Source organism: Pangasianodon hypophthalmus, chromosome 11 (genome assembly GCF_027358585.1).
Source record: "Pangasianodon hypophthalmus isolate fPanHyp1 chromosome 11, fPanHyp1.pri, whole genome shotgun sequence".
In the NCBI taxonomy this organism is placed as follows: Eukaryota; Metazoa; Chordata; class Actinopteri; order Siluriformes; family Pangasiidae; genus Pangasianodon; species Pangasianodon hypophthalmus.
Window position 1 is genome coordinate 6,912,476 of NC_069720.1, and position 25,361 is coordinate 6,937,836.

At 37.4% G+C, this 25,361-nt stretch overlaps 2 protein-coding genes across 4 annotated transcripts; one reads left to right on the forward strand and one right to left on the reverse strand.

The window, feature by feature from the left end:
- Positions 1-2,329: 2,329 nt before the first annotated feature.
- Positions 2,330-12,320, forward strand: LOC113536389 (guanine nucleotide-binding protein subunit beta-4). The gene is made up of 10 exons (XM_026930268.3): positions 2,330-2,538; positions 5,310-5,412; positions 5,522-5,560; positions 6,380-6,486; positions 6,872-6,935; positions 7,336-7,498; positions 8,176-8,242; positions 8,404-8,605; positions 8,704-8,920; positions 10,021-12,320. The coding sequence occupies exons 2-10, from the start codon at positions 5,356-5,358 to the stop codon at positions 10,125-10,127; spliced, it is 1,023 nt and encodes a 340-aa protein (XP_026786069.1). The 5' UTR covers positions 2,330-2,538; positions 5,310-5,355; the 3' UTR covers positions 10,128-12,320.
- Positions 12,321-12,367: 47 nt separating this feature from the next.
- mfn1b (mitofusin 1b) lies at positions 12,368-25,055 on the reverse strand. 3 transcript variants are annotated; one of them, XM_026930266.3, is made up of 19 exons: positions 24,920-25,055; positions 23,617-23,652; positions 23,410-23,532; positions 23,180-23,315; positions 22,921-23,083; positions 22,342-22,466; positions 22,065-22,173; positions 20,871-20,978; positions 20,628-20,766; positions 19,430-19,497; positions 17,461-17,582; positions 17,106-17,232; positions 16,896-17,000; positions 16,054-16,156; positions 14,819-15,045; positions 14,470-14,661; positions 13,903-14,099; positions 13,589-13,723; positions 12,368-13,112 (listed from the first exon to the last, which is right to left on the reverse strand). In XM_026930266.3, exons 3-19 carry the CDS (start codon positions 23,522-23,524, stop codon positions 13,043-13,045), a joined length of 2,241 nt encoding a protein of 746 aa, XP_026786067.1. In that variant the 5' UTR covers positions 23,525-23,532; positions 23,617-23,652; positions 24,920-25,055; the 3' UTR covers positions 12,368-13,042. The 3 variants fall into 3 exon arrangements, with proteins under 3 accessions (XP_026786067.1, XP_026786066.1, XP_053094060.1); XM_026930265.3 differs by having other exon boundaries at positions 20,613-20,766; XM_053238085.1 differs by lacking the exons at positions 23,410-23,532; positions 23,617-23,652; positions 24,920-25,055 and having other exon boundaries at positions 20,613-20,766; positions 22,921-23,100.
- Between the last annotated feature and the right edge of the window lie 306 nt (positions 25,056-25,361).

Here is a 25,361-nt window from a genome sequence, read left to right on the forward strand (position 1 = left end):
ACCAATAATTTGTCAATAATTACTAATATCAGTCTAACTTGGTGTAATTTGTTTTCCGACAAGGTCTTTCTTTTTTTGTTATGTAAATATATGGCTCTGTTTTTTATGGGTTTTTTTATGTATAAATATAAATATACAAAAAAAAAAAAAAAAAAAAAATTACACATATACACCAGTATAAGGGGAATATACTGTATTGTCCCAAATGTCCAAATCTCCCTATCTGTCCAGACAATATGAACCACAGATGGCCTGGATATGACAGAGACAGTACTGTATAGGTCATCCTCTTTCCAAGGCTATTTATAGCTCATGTGTCTTTTTTAGAACATGTGCCATTGATGCTTCATGTTTCAGCGCTCCAGTCACGTCTCCACTCCTTCTCAATAAACACTTGGGGATTCAGTCAGTTTTAAAGATCAATTTCTGGCATTTTATTAAATGTATACTGCTTACGTTGTACCAATAATATGGAATCATAATACATAGACCTATTCACTACAGATTATACATAGAAATAGCACTTCAGCAGTGCTACTGTCTATGTGTCTGCTTTAGCAATTACTGTAATTGTTAGTATGCTGAGATAACAAGTGATATGGTCTTGAGATAACAGGATAGAATAAAATATTTCATGGCCTCTCTGGACTCCTATAGTACTTTATATATTACCACTTTTGGTTTCCTAATATTAGCTAATATTATAAGTTATAGTGTCTGAAAGCTATAAGAAAAGTACCTTCTTCTTTTCCCAGTTATCTTACAGAAAAATGTATAGACAATATGCATAATGCATAAATCATTAAAATGATAACCGTGGATAACAATTTGATCACAAGGGTCAAACATATTATTATAGCCACTTGAGTTAACTTGGGTTATTATACTGATTCCATAATTCTTTGACATATTCATATTCCTTTAAGTATGACTAACAAAACTAAACTAAATATGTCGATTTAAATGTGCTATTAAAACATAGTAGTGTACAGTATATGCTAGAAAATAAAATTCGCATTAAAGCTCAGATATTGTCAAACATCATCATATCCAAGCTTTATGTATGAAAGAAGTCAGGCTACAAGTGACAGACAGGAGCCAACAGCCATTCAGGAGTAAGAGACAAAAAGTAAGAGTGTGAGAGAGTAAACAATCCAAACAGCAGTCAGAGAAAATGGATTGAGGTGTTTTTGCATTTATTTGTTTGGCTTTTACTTGTTGTGTAATTTGTTGGGAAGTTAGGGAATGAAGCTAACACTACCCGGCTTGTGCCGTTTCTGACATGCTGGAGAACAAATACATGGAGTAGATGATGAAATACACAGACATCACTGATCGGGTCAGAAAAATACACACACTGGAAGTGAACAGAGGTGATAGTTTCGTTCTATACTCTAGCTATAGCTATCTAGTTTAGATAACTAGATAGAGTTCGTGGGCAGTTCACAGAGCCATGGAGCAGTTTACAGCAGACTAACCAAGAGACATACATTTCAATGTAATGTATGCTGACATATACATGCGTCAGCCATATCAGACAAACTTTATGAGGCTTCTGTCATTCACAGTGGTTTTTAGGAAAAATATTCAACAAATATTCAATATTACAGAAGCATTATGATTTAAAAAAAAAAAAAAAAAAAAAAAAAAAAAACATCTTTATTATGTCCATAAGTGAGTACCAGCAGGGGGAAAACAACATAATGTTCATCTACAAAATTACTATTTAAGATAATTTCACAGTCAGCTATTATGTGTTTTGTGATTGTTTAACATTTCACAGGAATAATGACACCTATAGTAACACTACACACACACGTGAGTAATTCTGGAGGGAAATGAGTTGAAATTAAAAAAGTTAGCCTTCTGCTAACTCGACTCTCTTCAACAAAAAAATGTAACAAAGAATTATTTCCCTCAGATGCGACCAAGCAAATCTGACAAATCCCAAATTGCTCTCTACTCCACATATAAGTGCACTCATATAATACGAAATAATTGCATCTCCGCCCTACATTGTGCACGTTTTGTTCATTAGGGAGCCATTTGGGATTCAGCCTGAACCCACACGTAACGGATACATTTCCTGTTTCTCATATCGCCGCTGTGTTCAGGCAGCCGACGGACTAAACCATCATTTTAAAGGGAACGTCAAATGAGGATGAGATTATTTTTCAGTCGTCTGTAAACCTATTTTGACGTTATGAAAGTGATTACGTCAAATAGTTTTATCTTCTAAATAATATATATAATGAATATGTCGTTTTTTTAAATAACCACAGTATATGTTGTGAGAAATGAATAGCGTGTGCACCCCTCCGCCTCTGCTGTTGCCATGTTCCCGTTTTCTCTATGGGTGTGGTGAAGAGACAGCTTGTTGAAAATTGAGTTCAACCGTGGCGAGGGTGCATGGCCCTTTAAATATATTACAATTAGTAAAACCGAGTGCGCTTTATTTGTTGTTTATTTTACACCTAGCAGCATGTGTGGATTTTGAAGTCAGCTGGGTTACAGAGCAATACGACGAGCTTGATTCAGGTAAGGTTAAAGCGCAAGTAAGTGGCCTGTGATTTCTCTCATTTTCGGCCGTATTTCCTGCTTTTAGAAACGAACACACACCGAGCAACAAGTTAAACTGTTTGGTGACACTGAAGGCTGAAATATTGTTTCTCCTTCCCAGGATGTGTGATTTCCATGTTAAAGTAATAGCTAGTAACTGTTAATTAAAGAGTTTGCTCGTGAAACAGGTTGGACAGAGGAGTATTTACGACCTTTTTGGCAATATGCGGCCTATGAGAGAGTAAAAACTCACACACACAGCAGCCGAGTGTGGAAGCAACACACTTTTCCGCTCAGTTGTTGATTCAGTTTGTGTTTTTTTCGGGATTTTTTGAGATGGCAAAATCAGTAAGGAGGCCGGAAGTTTATAGATCCTGCCAAAGCAATTGCAACACAACAAGACTGATTACACCAAGGCCTGCGAATGTGATACACATTAAGTCATTTTTTTTATCTTTAGTACGATTAAAAATCGTAATTATTTCAGTATTTGATATGTAATAGCCCTAGCAAGTCTCCTTTCTACATTCAAAACACTTTTACTTTCAGTTTTAGGCGAGTAAACTGGGAAGTGTGTGCAATCTCGACATAATTAAGACATAAACAACACCAGAATCATTGGGGTCCTTCAAGAGAAAGGGCAAAACCCACAATTATTTCAAATGAATCAAATAATGTACCCTTTTTTTTTTTTTTAACTAAAAATCATGAATCTTTTAAAATAGTGGTTTCTTAAATAAAATGTCAAAAATAATAATTAACACCTTAAATATTTGCAAACTAATTATCTTTTGGAGAAAAAGTCAACATTTACTGCCTAGAAAAGAAATACTAAATCTTAGGTAATACTCCTTATGTTTATGCAAAAGGGTGCCAATAATTTTGTCACTGACTGTAGTTTTTTTATTTATTTATTTATTTTTTTTCCTGAGACAGTTTTTTGATGCTTCGTATGTATTCATTAAAAATTGTCTTCTTTTAGAGATTTTGCTTTGAAAATACCATTTAAGTGCCAGTCTGAAAATATGAGGTGCTTTACACATGCATTCTTATGGAAGAATATTTCAACTAACCCATTTTATCAGTCACAGTTTACTACACAGCACAATATATTGTTTGATAATCCTTATCACAATATTAATAGTATAATAATGCAATGCTAAAATCACAGAAGGCTGCAGATTAGCCCTCTAAACAATAACTACATGTACTGTTTTGGGGATGTGAGCATACTGAATCAATGTCAGATGCCCCACGTGGAAGTTTCTGTGGTGGTTTTGAGGATTTGTGACCAACCAACAGAAATAATTCAGATCAGGATATTGCAGGAATTCAGCCTCACAGCTCCAGGGTCCCTGGTTCGATCCTGAGCTTGGGTTACTGACAGTGTGTATGTTCTTCTTCCCATGTACTTGTGGGTTTTCTCTGGGTTCTCCGGTTTCCTTCCGCCTCCCAAAAACATGGAAGAAGGTGGCGACTCTAAATTGACCCTATGTGTGATTGAGAATATTAATGTGTGTGTTCAATTCGGGGTGTATTCCTGCTTTCCGCCCAGTGTTCCCGGGATGGGCTTCGCATCCACCACGACCCTGACCAGGATAAAGCAAATACTGAAGATGAATGAGTTAATGAACTATTGCAGAGAGTTTTTAATAAATTACAAAGCGTATCACGAACATAATGTAAAGCAATTTAAGTGCACTATACTGTAGTATCATAATTATATTGATCTTTCTGAAGTGCACTTAGTCCTGATGCTGTGTCAGTATGTCAGTGACATTATATGCAATAGGTAAATTCTACAAATTCTCCTGTCACTGGTTGCTTCAGATTTGTTCTGTCATGCTGTAGTGAGTTGAATCGGCATGTTGAAACCGTGTTTGGTGTGCCCAGTGCCAAGCTGCGCTGCCACACAGTGGACAATGGGGTGCCGGTGCTGAACAGCACTTTTGTCAAGATTGTCTATGGGTGCCATCCTATTGGCTGGGTAGATCTGCTAGATTATAACCTGATTATCAAATTCTCTCCTGTTTAAATCTACCAAGGCTCCAAAGGGAGTTTTTTCTCAGCATTGATGCCAGAGTGATTTGGTTCATGGTGTGGTTTCAGGTCAATGACATCTGTTAGCCTAGCTTGGATGTGAAGAATGCATGCTGATTGCCATTCTGGTATAAAGAAATGAAAGAGGAATGCTACTTCCTTGATTTTTTTTTTTTTTTTTTTAATTGAGGTGTAAAATACATAAAATAAAGATAAAAGTGGTCTTTAAGGTCCAATTATGTATATTTTACAAGGTACGCCACAAGTACTTTCCGAGGTAAAATGTGTTTATTATAAAATGTGTATTCAGTTTTGAGTGTGGCCCTAACACTATCATTGTTGGAACAGTTATCATAATGGCATAATCTAATATTCTACTATCCTTTCAAATCCACGTGCTTGCATATTACACGCCTTACAATGTATCAAAAGTGATGTGAAATTATAGATGAAATCATGGGCACATGGGGAAAAAAATCGGAGAGCATTCGGTTTTTGAGACCAGATAGCTCATCGGCTACCCTACTAAAACCCAACTACCAGTGTCATTTATAGTGATTTTTGAGCTCGTATACAATGTTTTCCAGATTTATGTCATCCAGAAGCTGCTCAGCATGAAACACCATTTCTAATCCCAAGTTAATCAGTCAAAATTAAGCTGTGTCTTAAAGGCTCATTCCATGTCTGAACAGCGTCTGTCTGTGTTGCAGGTTCCAGCTGGTCTCTTCTGCCTCACAGGTGCCTCATACCAGGACGATGAGTGAACTGGAGCAGTTACGGCAAGAGGCCGAGCAACTTCGCAATCAGATCCGGGTAAGAGGGCTAATGGATATCAACAGGTTATGAAGTGCTCTACAGTGTATTAAGATGACTCCGCTCTCAAAACCGGTTTCTCTTACATTGTGTTTTGTTCCCTGAACAGGATGCCAGAAAGGCTTGTAGTGACTCTACTCTGTCAGAGGTATGTGATAACGAGTGTTATGAGGAAACACATATTTTCACATTTCAACTTTATAATTAGTTGGAATTCGCTGCCTAAGCTCTATGATGACAGGAAAAATTAGTCACCTTAAAATGTCAATATGAAAGGGTAAAAAAAATTGTATTTATGTAAATTTTTGTTTGAGTGCACAGATTTGTCAGTGTGAAAATATTTTAAAGGAGTAGTTTGTCATTGTTAGAGCCCTCTGCTGCTTGCCAGGCAAATTGCCAGGCCATCTAGCCTATCCCACCCCCTCTGCTGAAATGTAAGGAAATAGGGTGGAGCTAATTTTTGAGAAAATTTCACTGGGGATGGTTTTGAACATGTAATAGACAATGGTTATTACGTCATAAAATATAAGAATTTACCACTACTGGTTGGTCATAAGGTGGATTATTTATATATATATATATATATATATATATATATATATATATATATATATATATATAAATATATATATATATATATATATATATATATATATATATATATATAAAACCTCAGCTCTGACCGTAATCTGACCTATAATTCAAATCACAGGTTTATATTAATGCACTCATCTCTATTTTGGGTACTTAATAATAATTTTACTATGTCTAGATTTTGTCAGGTGATAGGTGAGTTGGCGTGGGTTTGTCCCACAGTGCTGTCTTGAGTCATTTTGGCTTGAACATAAACAGTAATTACACGCAAATTGGGACAAACTTGCTTTTCTGAATTAAAATGCATCCACTGTGCTGACCCTAGGCAGTGTGTGATGTGCAATCACATCCTGTCATTGTGCTCGCCTTATAGATCACAGCTGGTCTGGACTCAGCAGGAAGGATACAGATGAGGACCAGACGTACTCTTAGGGGGCATCTCGCCAAAATCTATGCCATGCACTGGGGCAGCGACTCAAGGTGTGTGTGTGTGTGTGTGTGTGTGTATGTATGTATGTATGTACGTATGTGTTTCTCGATTTGCTCTGAATGATGATAGAAGCCTTGTTCAGGTTTTGTAAAGCCATTGAAATGCTTTAGTGGCACCACTCTCACGTTATTGTGATACTGCTGAGATGGAGAGTGTGTGTGTGTTTGAGCAAGGAATGCCTGTTTTGGTCTCTCCAGGGGACCTCTTATATAAGTGAGTGATGAATATTACATAAAAAAGGCATTCTTAAAGCAGCTGAGCTCACATTTATACTAAATACAAATTCTTGCAGTATCAGTTTTTAGGCCCTCTGTGATCTGAAAAATGTCTGTGATCAATGAGACAAAAGAGGTTTATTTATGCTTTTGTGTTCAGGTTACTTGTTAGTGCCTCCCAGGATGGCAAATTAATCATCTGGGACAGCTACACAACAAACAAGGTAATGTGTCAAGGCTACCTGCTTTTGTCTAAGTGTCGAAAGTAATATATATATCCATATTCACTTTAATGAATGTGGTCTTTGTCATGTGAGCTTTATATCTGATCACTTGTTTGCACCTGCATGAAAGTAAAAACCTGTTCGCATGACTTTTTTGCTCTGTCCCACAAGAAGCCAGTCTCAGTGCATACCTTTATACATGTGAACCTTTATGGCAAGCTTTCTTTAAAAAAAAAACCCAAAAAAGCAAGTGTGCACTTCGTATACATATCTGTTTGTTCTGAATAATGTATTCATTTCAGTTACATCCACACTTTTTTCCTTTGAAGAGAAATGTAGTCCAGCATATGATACAATGCACTTGTATTTATACGTGGCTTATATTTGTCTTCTTTCTCAGGTGCATGCAATTCCTCTGCGCTCATCCTGGGTGATGACATGTGCCTACGCCCCTTCAGGCAACTATGTGGCCTGCGGCGGCCTGGACAACATCTGTTCCATCTACAGCCTGAAAACCCGAGAGGGCAACGTCAGGGTTACCAGAGAACTTCCTGGACACACAGGTAAAGCTCTCATTCTTCTAGAAACAAAGACAACAGGTTGTTCCCTCAAGTGACAAATTGCTCTCCATATGATGGAAATCACTTTTGTCTCCATTGTAACCATAGTGACTGTACTGTTATTTTAAACTCATAGGCTCCAGTATTGACAATAGAAAAATCTGACCATAATGAAATTAAAATCATGAACTTTGATCAGACCTTTAAGCAAAATATAGACCATGGGTCTGACAAACATTTAAAAAATGGCTGTAGTTCTTACTGGCCGTCTAGTTTTCTAAACATCTCTGATACGTGACTGTTTCTCTAGGCAAAGTGGTTTTCCTTTGTTCTACTAAATTCCCAAGAATTCATCATATGCACTGTCCAGTTTCTTTCCCTCATGGTCATGTGACCAGTCATGAATCACTAATGCATGTAACCTTTATTTAACCAGGATACAAAACTCATTTAGATAAAATCTCTTTTACGAGAGTGACCTGGAAAAGAGGGCAGTGAAAAAAAAACACAGTTAAAGACACAACAACATTTAACACATTAAGAACCACATCAAGGACTGTTGTTGAGTCATTAAAATTAAAACCTTTTTTTTTCTTTTTTAAATACTAATATCCAAATTTTAATGAAATGTGAAAATGCTACTAATATGTCTCTTTATATTTGTCTGCTTTCCTCTGCAGGATATTTGTCTTGCTGTCGCTTCCTCAGTGATACCCAGATTGTCACCAGCTCTGGAGACACCACGTGGTGAGTGCAGAATTTGTGTTCTGTGTACACACTTTATTAGCAATGTTCAACAACGGTAAATAAACTGATAAAGTACTGTGCAGCATTGTTTTGTTTATTTTAATTTGTTTAAAGTATATACTTTGCATAAGCATAGCTGATTGAGAACTCTTGCTCTCCAGTGCACTGTGGGATATCGAGACAGGCCAGCAGGCCACCACTTTCACAGGCCACACCGGTGATGTGATGAGTCTGTCACTCAGCCCTGACTCCAAGACCTTCGTATCAGGTGCCTGTGACGCCTCCTCCAAGCTGTGGGACATTCGAGACGGCATGTGTAGACAGACCTTCACCGGCCATGTTTCTGACATTAATGCTGTCTGCGTAAGTGTCGAGCTTATTTTGAACATTACTGCACTCTGTATTCATTCTGTATTTAAATTCATATACCACTGTGTTCAGTAACACCTCTGGTCTTGCAGTTTTTCCCGAATGGAAATGCCTTTGCTACGGGCTCAGATGATGCCACCTGCAGGCTGTTTGACCTGCGTGCAGATCAGGAGCTCATGATGTATTCGCATGACAACATCATTTGCGGCATCACCTCTGTGGCCTTCTCCAAGAGCGGCCGCCTGCTGCTCGCCGGCTACGACGACTTCAACTGCAATGTCTGGGACACGTTAAAGGGCGAGAGAGCAGGTGAGGCCATCATTTCCGTTCTCACTTGTACATTGTACATTCTAAGATTGTTAGCTTATTCCTCAGCATGGGAATTATGGGGTCTGTGGATGCCAGTTTTCAGCCTCAGACACTCTGTGGCCCTCATTATGTTTTGTGCACTTTTCTGGCCACAGCCTTCAGAATTTTGAAAGTTGCAACCCGATTGGTCCTCCACACTTCCATGCATACTTCCAACTTTTGAACACTGCGATAGAGCTTTATCGAGCAAGATATATGTAGTTACTAGACCAACACAGTTAATGAAATCCCATATTTAAGTTGTTAAATGGTTTTGTTCAAAGCCAGTAGTGGTGAGTAAACAAGATAAGCTCATGTATTTGCTGATGGGCTACAAGAAAATGGCTGTGGTTGGTCATCTTTCGTGTCAGAAAGTAGGCAGTTCTTCAGAACATTAATTGAAGAAACGTGCACAACTCTCTAACAAATGCTAGAAGTCTGGCCTGTGAGACTGTAGGGTGCTAAAAGGAAACTAGAGTTATCTTCAAAATCAGGATGAGGGAAGTTCAGTGTCATTTTGAAAATATTTGATGTGTTCACGTAGACTACAGAAAGTTGTATAAGCTCTTTTTAAATGTTATTTTGACTTTGAAACATTTAGAAATGAACATTAAAAGATTCCATGTAATATAGTTACAGTATAGTTTATGTAAACGGCTAGAACATCTACATTATGGCTTGCCCTTTTTGTGTGAAGCTATCTATGCTGGTGTAATATATATTCTGAATCTAACTATTTATACATTTTTATGTAACTGTTTGACGTTATAACATCAACCTCTCATTTAAATGCAAATTTAGCTTAGTTTAATGCGTGCATTTGGTAGATTGTTGATGTGCCAGTCAGAAACAGCTGAATCAGCACCTCAGAATTAGCTCTGAATTTCACACATCATGACATTGCTGGCATTTTAGGGGATGTGGCAGTTCCAGTTTATGTGGGTTGAAGCATTAGAAATGAGCAAACACGATCTCAAGTAACTCACATTTACAGTTTCACTTCCTCTGCTTCTTAAAGCACTTCAGTTAACGTTACATTCACTTTTCATATCGTTACCCAGGTGTCCTCGCCGGCCACGACAACAGGGTGAGCTGTCTAGGCGTGACGGATGACGGCATGGCTGTGGCCACGGGCTCTTGGGATAGCTTCCTCCGTATCTGGAACTGAGCCCGACAGCTGGACTTTATGGAGGACTGCACCATCACTACAGGTCTCAACTGTGAGAACAACATGCCTTTTGTATTCACTTATTACGACACATTCCTGTGAAGAGGCCCAGGCTGACCCGACAGAGGTCAGACAGGAGGTTATTGAGAAATGATGGAGGCATCATTGTGCTTTATGTACATACATATGTACAGTATATGAATATAAATATGGTATATATGTACAGCAATATGCGCATGTATATGCCATATATATTCTCACACAATGGTATTGTATATATTTTTGTAGTTTGATTGCAACACATTATAGCTGTTTGTTTTGGAGATGCATCAATTACAGTATATTAAAAGTCCAGGATATTTTTAGCAGATTCTTGTATGCCAGTGCCCTTTAGCACCTGTGGTCAATTTCCTTTTTTTTTTTTTTTTTTTTAAAAGAAAGCACTTTCTAAGGACCAATTTCCTCAGAAATGATAAAGCACAGGTGCTTTCTGAATAGTTTAAATAGATAGGGTGTGGCAGCAACTGTCTGGCATAAGCAGCAGAAATGGAATGAAAACTGTGCTTATTAATGATTTCTACCCATTTCCTTTGGTGAAATAACAATATTATAGACCTTAGGATACTAGATAGCTAAAGGGCATTATGGACTTGTGTAACCAGCAGCTATGTAACTAAGGACATCCACGAAATGTGTTTGTTGCTGTGGTATTAAATTAAGTCCCTTATTTTTCTAGTATAATGCTTTTTGTCATGATCCCTGATTTCTCCAGGAATTGATCCAAATTGAGAATTTAAGAGCTTAAATATATCTTGTATTGCCTTGATACCAGATGGTTCTGCACTGATCTGTAAGTGTACCAGGATACTGCTGCCATCCAAAAACTTACATCCCAGCTCTAATGTACAAACACAATCACAGCATAATAAATGCTGGGGGTTTTTGTAGCCAGAATAAGGCAGGTAATCCTAGACACAAATCATTATTATTACTGCAGTACACAACATGTAGAAGGTTATTTTTTTCTGCACTATTGATCATTTCTCATCTGCCTGAAAACCCATTCAAGCTTTCCAAGTGCTACTGAGACTATCTAGAAAACCTCAGAAGACCCAGACCTGTGCAATGTAAGATGTTATCAGTCTGTAGGTAATTATAAAGCAATCGACAGTACTATAGCCTGAATGAACTATGTTTATTTGTTGGGTCGAGTTTGTTAGAGCATGGTTAGTTTTAGTTGTGAAACTAAATTTAGGCCGCTGTTAATGAAGAACACTATAAATATATTGTGCAGAAGGTGTTGTGCCTGTTTTGCCTTCACTCATAAATGATGCAGTATTTCATTCTTTTATCGGTTTGTACCAGCAGTAACCAAAGGAACCAAACAATTGGCAGTGTTCATTTACATTCTTAGCCATGCCCATTGCAATTCCTTGCAGTATATTTGATACAGCCAGACCATTCAGCCATGTATTTTTTTGTATTATAAACCACGCCTTTTATAATAAGCCTTAATGTGTAATCTTAGTTACATTCATCAAAACATTCCCAGTCTATTTTATACCCATTTTTGTGCCATTGCTCATCTTGACTGTGGAACGTATCAAGGGATTTTCTCAATCATTCATTTTGTTTAACAAGCGAGTGTAGTGGACACACTGTGTTAGAATGCAGTCACGTGTACAACCCTGGTGCTTAAATGTGTGTATGGCAGAGTGTATTATTGTAGCGAGTGTTTCAGTGATGACCCAACGGCATTAGCAGCATTTGCTGTTCCCATGGTCAGTTTTTTAACTGCAGAATGAAGTGGTGTTTTGCTGATTTTTGAAGTTGTATGGATTTTGGCCTATCAGACAGAAACTGTATTAACACTGTATTAAGACTTTAAAATAAAGTGAAACAGGGCAGGTCCACGAAGCAGAAGTAGTTACCAGCCCCTGCTTTTTTAATGTTTTAAGCCAGTAAAAAAAACAAGGCTTTTGTGCCTTGATATATTTTATAGTGCCATCATGTGGACTAATCATTTGTTAAGAGATGATTTTTTTTTTTTTTTTTTTTTTAAATAGTCTCACCAGTTGTTGTTTTTTTTTTTTGTTGTTGTTTTTTTTGTATTTGTACAGTGGCTTGGTGATAATGGTGTTACTATAAGGTTACTATAAGTTGATATTGTATTAAATAAAACTTTTAACCAAATCTGTTGGCCTTAGTCACATTCCTTATTCTAAAATATAGGCAAGTAATTATACACATTCATGGGTAATATTTTAATTATGTTCTCTACTAATTTTTAAACTGATTTTTTCATCTGAACATTTCACATTTTTACAAAGCACAGAGTCCAAAAACAAACTCTTGACAATGGGTTAGAATCATAGAAAGGATTTAGAGGAACATATCGAAAATAGGCACTGATCAAAAGGCTATCTACAAAATACTGATTTCAGATAAACACTTCTTGAATTTTCCCTTCTAGAAAACGTGGTTCAGAAAAGGGCTTTGTTTCAAGTCAGCTGGATGTGAACAAAGTAATCTGGTTTTGTTTAGTAAAAACTGCTTTACAGTGTTCTGAGAAGTGCCATGAAGAACTTTACAGTTCAGCCCTTTTCGTCATTGTTTTCATGTTTTTCTTTCAGTTCTTACAGTAGTGTGATTTAAGAGATAGTCAATCAGATATCATTACAAAACAGATTCAATTTAGACACCGCAATCAAACCACAACTCAATTGTTTATAGTACGAAAGCCAGAAACCAACCCATGACATTGTAAATGTATGTGACAGTTTTTCACTGATGACCTTTTTGAAAGTGAAGATACACTGCTGCTACGTGTCTTGTGTGGATCCTTCCTGGTGGAATAAAACAAACGTCCCGTGGCAGATGGCCTGAGACCGAGGCGCTGAGTGAGAATGGGGAGTTCATTTCTGTGGCTGGAGATACTGGCTCGTGAAGCTCTCCAGCTGCCTCTCCAAATCTGTGGCTTTGTGTCTGGAAGAACCAAAATAAAATCGTTTATTACGAGTACCAGGAGTTCTCAGACTTTTTGCAGCCTGGGACACTTTTAACTTTAAAAAAAAAAAAAAAAAAAAAGACCCCCCTTAGTGCAGATTTATTTTATGAACATAATCTACATATTTAAATACTAGGCTCATTATTTAAAACAGTACAGGGCACAGTAATATTTTGGGCACTTTACTGAATCTATAGAGCTTTTTATTACTGAACTTTCTAATCACACAACTGTCATTAGATGTAAGTTGATTTGCTTCATGGATTCCACTTGGACAACCATAGACATAAAAGTAATTTCAATTTGAAAAGCAAAATGACCCACTTCCAAAGCTTACAGTAGGAAAACAGCCTTGTAAAGATTTACCAAATCAAATCTATGTACTGGTCTCAATAATTAATTAATGAAGTTTTATTATTAATTAATTTTTGTCTAAAAAAAGTTGTGTACTGACCTAAGTGATTTGGAGCTGCTCTGGACCGTCTCCAGCTGCTGAATCTTTGTCGTCAGCCGGTTGATTTCTCTCTCCAGGTCCCGTTGGGTTACATCCACCTGCTGGCACAGCCTGGCAAACGTGCTGGCTATCTCCCTGCATGGCGCAAATCATCACTCACAACCGTGTACAACTAAATCAGTATCTTTATCAAAAAAAAAAAAAAGAATAGAAACACAAACACACGAATTCCAGAAGAACCCCAGTGCTTCTATTACAAGAGATTATTCCTGAGTGGCCTGTTGGGTAGTTAAGTAGATAAGTAGGTTACTTACTGCTGCACTTGGTGGCTGCAGTTTGAACTGGTGAAGCTGACGATCATCTGGAGTTTCTCGGTGGCGTAATCTACAAATTGCTTCTTCAGTGCTCTCTCCTTAGCCTTGGTGGTCCAAGTGAGTCTCTCATATAAGTACACCATGCCATAAAGACTCAAGGATAGAGCGATGACTCTCCAGCCTATCATCCTCCACACCTGTTACAAAGTCAAATGGGGTGATTATAATATTGTGATCTTAAATCACGAGCAATGAGCAAGGAATAAACATGACAGGGCATTGTTGTTATAGGAAAGTAATCCACAACTGTGTGGTGTTGCATGGCACGAAGTGGAGTTACTGTTACCACCCCGAAGTGGATTATTTTCCAATAACAACATACTCTGGAATGTTTTATCCCTCTTATACCATAATAAGACAAAATGCAGAGAATTCAAAAGTGCTGTGATATAACCTGAGAATAAAATCAACAAACAAGAGTACCACTAAAAAAAGCAAATATATTTCCAAACACTTTCTTTGTAAGACATTGGACTTTAGACAATGTTGGATTAATGTGTTACCCACCACTCCCCCGACAATGACCACACTCATGGAAGTGCGTGAGGTGATGGAAGCCAGATTTGCAGCCATAGACATCATCAGCTCCTCCTGGCTCATCACAGCCTGGGATTGGTTCGGAGTACCCGCAGCAGCTCTAGGGGGTGGAGCCTGTGCAATGGCACCACTTGTTGGAGTGGTGGCCAAAGGACGTGTGAGCTGAAAAAGACAAATGAGAAAGAAAATGCCTGTGAGATGGAGTTTCTCAGTGAGATGTGACAAATGATTTGTTTTAGAGTAACAAAAAGGCAATATTCATGTAGGCTAATTTAAGAATGACATTTTACATGACTGAACCACAAATATCCGAGGTTACCTGGAGGTTTTGATCCACCAGCATGAGGGCGCGCTTGGCGTTGGCCGGGCCGAGGAAACGGCTGACCAGAGCAGTCCAGCCAAGAGAGAACTGAAACTCGATGTTCTCCTGGAAATCGGCGCAGAGCGTGGCGCAGTTCAGGTCGTAGCTGAGGTCAAACTTTCTGGAAGGAATTAGCATGTGGATCTGGCTCTGAACATCAGGGGGCAGCAAAGGCTGCAAACATTCTGTTAGCATAGTGGGCAGGAGATCATTAGAGGACAACGTCCTTTGGTACAGGTCTGCAGCATGTGCTGTCTCTCGTGTAATAAAATTGCATAAAAATAGAACACGTTCAGTTATGGCTATTATGCAGATGAGTTATGTCACCATGATTATTCATGTACAGACCTTGGTTAACCAATCTCCAAATCCAAATCTCTTCTAATATGAGGAAACCAACCAATAAACAATTACATTTTATACCACAGCACCATTGAATTCACAACTCCGACTGGTCAGAAGGTGTTGGTTAATTTCTTATAAAAGCAGTTCTGACAGTTAGTGCCAGCTGCAGAGCAAATCACAGGTTTAAATTAATGTGCTCTTTTTTATAGTAACAACTTACATATGGCTTGCAAGGTGGACACTCTACATAAATGGATGAACCAATGTGTGTAATTGTTGATATAGTTAGGTTTTTTGTAAGGAGATGTTTACTTAACATTTATGGAATGAAACCCCAGTATAAGCACTTTGTAAAAGTCAGAGGTAAAGCTCTAAGTAAGTTTTCCAGTAAGTCTTCAGGGTGGAGGATGTTGCACTTTGCAGTTTCTCAGTAAATGAAAAAAAGAACTGCAATTTATTTTGTCATAGTAATGTCAAGATAGAGAAAAGGATGCTGGTAAGGGAATGACTGGTTATAGCTTACAAGGTAAGTGATAACACAAACTAACTTCACGGATGTTCCACAACATTAAACGTAACTATAAACGGGTAAAAACATGACGTAACACAAATTGCTGTGGTATAATAGGACTAAAACACTTTGTGATGGAAAGTAATCAACTTCAGGGTGAAAGCAGTAACACTGCTTCATGTTGGGCTGCATCACACCATCCTGTCATTGATTATTTCATTATAACAGCAAACCACGGCGTGTGTTATTCCTTACATAATGCACTTCTGTACATTGGTAACATATTAGTAAAATAAGTAACATTTTAGTTGACTTTCATTATAGTAGGCACACACACCGATCATTTCTTTCTGAGAGGACTGCACAGAAGCGTTGACGGCGTTAGAGCAGCGGAAAGCCAGATTCTTTCCCATTCCCTTCTCCACATGATTAAGCAGCTCCTGAGAAAGAGGTTTGCACATTTAGCAAATTTGTACAAGACATAATTATTTCTATTGCTGAAATTGTTCAATGAAAATGAAAATTACACAAGCTTCCTCCTTAGTATAAATGTACTTGTTATTAATATAAATAATATATAACAGAAATAAGTGTCTGAAATTTGCCACTTTAGTTGTATCCCAGAACCACACTGTAGCCAACAAATGAAGGAAGATTATAGCCTTCATGTCTAAATCATCACACACTCGCCCCAAAAGACATCATTTGGCTAATATGTTTTTTGACATAAAATATTTCATAAAATAGCAAAATAAGTCAGCTTTAAAATGTTAAATATCAAAAGCAGTCTATAGTACCATCGGAATCATTGCTTCAAGGTGGCCCTGACTACCGTTTTTAGCTCTGTGATGTCCTTTTATCCGTTTTTATAGATAAGAGTGTGTGTAATAGTGTTAGCAATTATGTTAGCAGATCTGTCTGAACCACTCATGCAAAACTGGAACCTTTAGGCAACATTAGCCTTGTAGCTTCAGTGCAAACTACAAAAAGCAACCTCTGAACTCCAAACTTGTCTTGGCTAAATGACTACATCTGAGCCAAGGGAACTTGGGTATTTTAAACACTGAAATTTATTGAGAACTTGCACTTATAAGGAGAACTTAAGTTAATTTAGATGCAGCAATATGCACAATGTATGAATCTCTCCTTATAGAAGTGTCCAAGAGAAGATCAACTCACTGATTTGTAGATCTTTAGTACGTGTGGAGATGGATGGAAGTCTGAATGAAACTCGTCTATGAGCACTGAGAGTCGACAGATCTCCTCTGCCATGGCATTCGATACCTGGTAAAGACAGACAGGCAGACATAAATATACATACCTCAATGACCGTCTATAGTTTATTCTAGATCACTTTCTATAGTAGGTACTGCGTTCTTCCATTTCTACCTGTTTGGCCACCTGCTCTGAGACCAGCTTAATTTTCTTTTTGATATCCTCAATGAGAAGGTTGAGCTGATTTCGGACAAACTCCAAGCGGTCGATCAGATACTCTCTCTCCTCCAGAGAGGCCACCCTGATAACGGTTACAAAGATTATCACAGATGCATCTTGCTGCTTATGAATCTTACGAATATACACAACAGAATACAGATCAACTCTTTATAACAGACATAATGTATGAGTGAGATATTAAACTGTGCTCTGAATTTCACACTGGCCTGTTGCAATAAGTTAGTAGATATACAGAACCAACTGTGCCAGAGTGAAACTCAGAAGACAGAACTAAAGAGAGTGGACCCACCTCTTCTCAGCGGCAGCAATGTGGATTTGATCCATGATGCCTTTAACACATTCAGTGATCTGCTTTGCCCTGATTGTGTGCTGCTCAAACTTTGTTTTCACTGCTGACTGCGAGATACACTCCTGCGAGGCCACATACATGTTACTGGGATGAGCGACACTTAAAGGGGTGAGATACTGACCTGCTGCTCTGGCTCGATGACGCGAAAGGACAGCAGCAGGTCTGTACCATCGTAGCATCATGCTTCATCTCGCAGTAACTTTCAGTAAATAAAATGCAAAAGCAATACATTCAAATCAGGTCAAAGAGAAAAGTAAAAAAGACTTAAACATCACAAATCACAATAATCTGGAACAGAAATTAAACTATATCAACAACAAAAGAATGAACAGGTACTCAACAAATACTGTATTTTCTGAATTATAAGTTGGTCATATTGTGTATGAGGGGCTCCCCGCTAAATTCTGTCTGCTTGAACACATCATTATGCAGCACTGTTTCATGCAATTCGCTTTATAATATTGATATGGTGATAAATTAATTAACACACTTTTCTGATATATCGCCAGGATCATCATTATTTTAGGACTCTGATTTGAAGCAGCAGATTAGATGTTAAAATTTATACTAAATCTTTAAAATTACATTCTTTAAAAATTTTTCCTCATTTATGTAGACATTAAATTGTCACTTAATTTAGTTCTTCACATTTTTTTTTTAAATCCAACACTACTGTTTTGCTGGCAGTTTGTTAGCAAACCTACATATCACATCATATAGTGTATGACAGAAATGTCTTCAAGTATCACGTGATATTTTTGTCATATCACCCACCCCTAAACACTAACAAATGGGAAGCTCACAATTAAGCTTGAACAAAAATCAAATATTTTGCTGTATGAGAATTTAAAATCTTACAGTCCAAAAAATACAGTACTCAAAAATCATACAAAGAACATCAAAATAATCCACAAAAGACTGATACATCAAATAGGAAAACACAAGTGTAAAGGTGAACTGAGGAGAAGGGTGTCCTCGCCTTAGCAAATCTAGACTTCAGCAATGAACACACAGATTGACGAAAAAGAGCACATGGGCCTAGGAAAAGGAAATGGCTAGGTGGGAAATAAACTGGCAGAGTAATTAAGCTACACTTCAGCAAAGCACTACAGTGTGGAAAGGAAAAAAAAACAAAAAAAACTTTGCATGTGTGTGGTGTACATAAAAAGTTTTGCTTGTGGTGTCAGAAAGCAGTCAAGAAATGATCTGGCAATAATTTATACTTGAAAAGAAGTAAATTCTAATTGATCAATTTTCTGTTCATTTCACCAATATTAAAATGAAAATCTTTATGTTTTGACTCAACTTTTTATCCCAGTGCTACAATATTTTAATTTACATTACCTGTAGCTTTAAGAAATCAATTGAAAACGTTTGCCTAAATGTGTTAATTCCTCTGTATTTACACTGAAACATGGTTTACTGTAGACAAGTTCTACAGATGTAAGAGGAAAACCATCAGCTTGTGATAATCCCTATGTTAACTCACTAGAATGTTTAGTGGCTAAGACAGTTTTCAACCGATCATCAATCTGTATTTCAATTCCCTAAACAGCCCTTCTCATCTTAAAGAAACATTCATTTAAAATTTTCCTAAATACTTGATTCTGATAATTAGAGTCAGTGACATGCATGGCTTTCTTCTTTCTCTTCTTTCATTTTTCTTACTTAGGGGCACCAGACTTAATATGATCAAGGCTCTAGATTTTTTTTCTATTGCTTTTTTAATTTTAAAATATTTTTTTCCAGTAAAACTCCACTGCCATCTATATCGTCACGTCTCCCTACTCTAACGCACTTGCTTCAAATCAAACAGCTTCCACACGATATTAATTTTTTTCATCCTGAATTTTTTTTGTTCTGGTAGTAAACAGACATCATATCCATGGTCGTCTTAGCAATCACTTGCCTCAAACGTCCTCTCAAAGTTCTGGAACTCCTTCAGTCTCTCCTGGAAGCCTTCTGCTAATGCTCCACCTGGAAAGAAGCAGCCCAGCTTCAGCACAGCAGCTCAAGGGGTTGAAGTATTCAAATATATGACTTAGCAACATAAAGGCATGCCTGACTGTAGTTGAAGTGTGAAAAGTTTAGGTCAATTCAGGGTGTCACTGATCCTCCACTGGCACACATATATTCATGGCTAAAATTGCCGTGGGAATTTAATGCATCTTTATGGACTTAACCAGAGAGAGAGAACATAAAACAATTGCAACAGAGAATGTGAGCTTGTGTTTTAAGTGTGTCTAGATTGAAACACAGCCTAAAATGGAAAGAGTATCTGATGTGTGTAAAAAATTCTTCAGAAACATGTCTTAATTGTGTTAATTGGCCTTTAATATAAAGATTGCCTCCAAATTCTGAAATGCATCACCCACAAACAACATGTAGGTTATTAGAGAAGATAGACGTATGATTTCTTCTTTATTGCTAGTAAAGAAGTTGTGGTATGAATGAATATCAATTTGTCATCATTATGAAACAAAAATAAATATGCTAAACTGACTCATGGCCATACTCAGATTAGAGAATAAAGGCACTTATAATACTTTAAAAAACATAGTTTATGGCTCTACAAAGGCTCACAAAAATGCCCATGTGGTCAAGGCAGAAATTGATTTCATATTTATTATGCAATCATGCTATTATTCATTATTTAAACTCATTGCAATTAAATATTACAGAATTCACTGCAATATACATTAATTACTCATTTTTATGGTCATCACACATCCTCACTCATGTCCAATAAAGGCCCTGCGAGTCAGCATCATGTGGGTGTAGGTGTGTCTTGCTTTCTGGCTGGTTGTCGAAATAAATGAATGAATAGTGTATATTTCCTTATCATTTGCCCCCTTTTTGACGCTGTCACACTCTGCTTAATATATTTTTTGTTACTGATATTGACAAGCCATGTGACAGAGCTAAAATCATCTGCTAAAAAAATCAGGAAGTCACTGTTCAACTTCTCATGAATATGTGGGTACACTGTTGCTGTTAGTAAGCTCGGACAGGATGTGAGTGGCAACGTGTGGCATGCTGGCAGAAGGAGGCAGCTAAAGTGCCATGTACCCTGAGGGTGACCTCCTGCTTACCAGACTCTGGCATACCCTGCGCCCGCTGCATTCTGGAGTTCAGCACCTCCTTGGCAGACACAAAGAAGATATGATTGGGAGCCTTTTGGCGATCCACCACCCTGAGCTCCTCCACCAGGAAGTTCACACATCGGTCCATGTGCTGCTTACGGACCTACAGCAGAAGGTAGTTGTAAAATTAGTCATGTAATCTCGCAATATAAAGAGATTATGAAAAATCTATATAAAACTTGTGATGAAAAATCATAAGGCACTCACATCCTCCATGTATTCAGGTTCAGAGGCGGAAGCATCCCAGCGATTATTCAGGATGAAAATGTTGGGCTTTGAAAGGCGTTCGTTTACTTTGTGGAAGAAATGTTTCTCCTTTGAGGAAGGAAACACAGAGGAGAGTCAGAAAGGTTACATTTTGGTAACATGGTAACAACTCAGCTGAGAGAAAAACTCTTCTTCAACAATCAAGACAAAAACAGGCAACATCAGGGACCCTTGTACAGCCTGTCTTATCTGAGCAGAAGTATTTCACGATGGAACAATAAAACAAACTAAACGGTTAGTCACAAAATAAACAGATCATCCTTTTTTCAATGTAGGCTACATGGTACATGAAATTAAACATGATGTTGCTGAAAGTCTGAATTCATGAGAAATTTGCCAAAGAACCAAAAAATATTTATGACCTAATTTACCTTCAAACTGATGCACATTTATACAAACTATCGAACTGAGATTAGGCCCAATTAGTTGGTATTAGACTACAACTAATACTTAGTCTCCTTCTAAAATCATTATTAAGATCTTTTAGGAAACGATTTTTCCACCTTGATAGATTTATACATTACATTATTGCTCTGACTGGTTCTAACTATTTTTATGAACTGCTCATTATTTTGTGTTCATGTGTTTAATCAGAGCAAACTGGTTATATTAATTGGATATATACAGGACATTTAAATATCTACTGTTTATGCAAGAATTCATTTTGCTCATTCATTCATTTTTTACAGGCTTCTGAAAAATAAAATCTGAGTTAGTTTAGATGTTTTCATGATGCAGCTTTAAAAATCAAACAGACTCTGGAGCTCTGCTCCAAGCTCATATAAGGGCCTCAGTGGCCTCTGCATGCCATGCATACTGCAGCTGATCTAAACAGAGCTGGGAATGAGCATCTGCTCTCCAAAACACAACCAATCAGAAAACTCAGCAACACGCCACTCCTCCACTCTACCAAATGGAAACACATTCTTCACCTATACTGGTGCTGTGGTCACGCTTAGAAAAACCTGTGACTTCAGATTCCAGATCAGCTGCCTGTGTAATGACTCACAGTCAATTAGGAGACACCCACTATAATCAATTTAAAAAATTTCAAATCCCATATTGTTATTTTGGAATTTAAATAGGCTACAAATAACAATTTTGTCAGCAAGATGTGCTGTAACAGCTTCTCACCGTGTTCATTAGTGTGGATTCAGAGTTGGCCACCAACACAAACACATCAGCATCCAGACAGAACTTGTCTATCCAGCTGTCCAACTGTGTGGTGACATCAGTCCCAGGACTGTGGATACAAAACACAATCAATGTCACCCTACTGTTTTCCCCTAAACTTTTCACCTCCTTCTTTATTTTAATGGTAATACTCATGAAAGGCATGTATGTGTCTATCAATGGACAGCCATACAACAATGTACATTTTACAACGGACATTTGTCATATAAATCAGTACCTGTCCATGAGTACTAGGTCATCCCTAAGAAGAGCGCACTTCATTTTGGGCCAGAAGACCTTAACCAGACAGCCAGCATCAAGACTCTCATCCATGTGCAGAGCATGAGCCAGCTGATTGACAGTCTGTGAAAACATGTCAAAGCATTCACACTTTTACAATGAGGTTTAAATGCTACTCGTCCAATAAGCACATGCAACGATCACAACAGATTCAGTGTGAACACCAAGACACATCACATGACAATCTTAACAATTTTACATGTAGCTACGAACATAAAACGTACGTGCTGTTTTTAACAAATAAACAAAAAAAAGTGTTTGCGTTGGCCAATTGCTGTGGTATAAGAGAGAAACATTTCAGGACATGCTGTTATAGAGAAATAATCAACTTTAGGGTGGTAATAGGAACTCCACTTCACATCAGGCATCCTGTCATTGATTATATGATTAATTATTTTCCTATAACAGCTCACCTCAAAATGTTTTATTCCTTACATATTATATAATCTATAATGCAATTCCATAACATCACCCTATTAACCTGAGTTTTAATAAATCTTGTCAAGCTGACTCTCACCTTGATGCTCTTCTCTTCCTCTGATCCCTCAGTCTTCAGATAAGCCCTATCTTCATCAGTGCCTTCAACGCTCAAAAAGCAGTTAGTTGTGTGGCCGATGCCACTGGGCATCACCCGGTCACGCAGCATGGCGTTGATAACGGTGCTCTTTCCATTGCTCGTTCTGGTAAAATACAATCCCTTAAAAAATCATTCATACAAATCCAGCCTCAGGTTACAAGTTAGCAAATTATTTGCTTCAGAAGGAAGTGGAACTGACCTGCCAAAAAAGGCCACCTTCATATGTCTGCGAGCCAGCACCTCTTTTATAACTGCTAATTTACTGGCGTACGCCTCTATCTCCTCCAACTGATCTCTATTTGCAATGTGCTCTAACGATTCATTATAACATGTATCTGATAGACAAGCAGATAAAGAATCAGAAATCATACCAACAAAAATATTTGATTAGTTCAAAAAATGAAAAACAAGTGATTCATTTCATTTCACCTTTAACAAACTGTGAACCGTCCTGGACATAATTAAGCAGCTGCTCAAAAACATCACCAATCTTCTTTTTGGCCAGGACAAAGTGTTTGAGAGGAGAGCGGTCCTCTTGGTCCATGTCTTTACCTGAAAATAGGACAACATTCAGGGCTCAAATTTCACCACTAATCATGTTTCCTACGGTGCGTTGTTATTTTCCTTTTATCGTACCTAAAAAAGTCTCCAAACAAGGAAGATGTGCTGAACCTGCAGAAAAAATAAATACACAAGATCATTTTCATCTTCCACAATATTTAAATAGTTAATTACACCGATTCTTTGGTCATACAGGTTTATTTCCTAAATTCTGTTTTAGATTGAGTGTCCTTATTGCAAATTACAGTTATTCTCAATCAGATCTGTTAAACCATAGCTCTGATCTGACACAAAAAATGTTCCTTTAACCTGATTGGGAAAAGACTGATTTTGTGTGTGATTTTGCTTTTCAGACTACAGAAACTCTATTTTCTGACTATTGTTCTTATGTTTATAACACTAACCAGCTCCATTTTTTAGATGTTAAAATCATTTTAACCATATTCATTCACTCTCAATCTCATAAAGTGTAAAAAAAAAAAAAAAGTCAACCTTCTCAAAAAAAAAAAATTTAAAAAGTCAACTTTTTTCATGTTTTTAAAATGAAAAACATTTTAAAACTGGGACTTGGTGAGCAAACCTTTGAAAAATTAAATACCGTAATGTACAGCAACGGTAAAACTAAATACAGTACATCATTAAAACGTCAAAGCATCGTGATTTGATAGTTTTGCCATATGGCCAACACTAAAAGAAAGTGAAACCTACCAAAAGGTTTAATGCACAGTTTAATAGGTTTAAAGCTCTGATATCGTATAACAAACAACAGCGACGTTTAAAAGTATAGATTAGTTTGTTTTTATTTGAAGAATCAGCAGAAACAGCAGTGTGTTTTCCTACAGCTCTCTGTAATGTTTCTCAATCACTAACAACTTCAACCTAGAAAGGTTATTCAATAAGTCGAGATAAGTCTAAATAAAAAAATATATAGTTGTTACCTTTTTTTCAACAGTTTCCACTGATAATGTTATCACACATCATTATGTGACTGTAACTAGATAATATAATCGTGTTTGACGTTGATATTTACTTGATTTGCCTCATTATCTAACATTTAGTTTAGCTAGCTTGCTAGCTATACAGACTAGCGCACAGTACAAACATATACACCAATTATTTTAGTTAAAATAATTTCAGCTAATAAGTAATTCGGTTTTAGATAGCTAAACAAAACAACCACGGTCATTACCGCTTCAGCTAGGTTAGCTAAGTCGACTGAAGGCATGCACCGGGGATACAGGCTGCTAACATGCTAACTGGCTCACGCGCTCAATGTCAATTTTACCTCAGATTACTCCAAACTGAATATTACAGCTTAGTACATGACAGGATACAGTGTATAATGCTCAGAAATATGACAAATTAAACGACTGCTTACCGATTTAGAGACTGCTTATATCCTCTTTGAATTTGACATACTAGCGGTAGCTACAGGAAAATATTTGACCCATAGACACACACACTCACACACACTCACACACACACACACTCTCTCTCTCTCACACACACACACACACTCGACATGGCAGATTATAAAACAGTGGAGCTGCTGTTTCCAAAGTAAAAGCCTGCATCTCTTTACTGAAAACACACCAACACCAACATCACACATCAGAGGTGGAAATGAACAGAATACTTACAAGAGTTACTGTACTTACCCTGCTGAAAAAAAAAAAAAAACATCACAGATGTTCAAATGGTTTCCACTACAAATACCATTACAACCCATCAACTAACCATTAAAACCATTACCATTACTGGTCCTTAATGGTATCCACTAGACATAACATGCCACCAACAGAAGGCAACAAATTACCAGT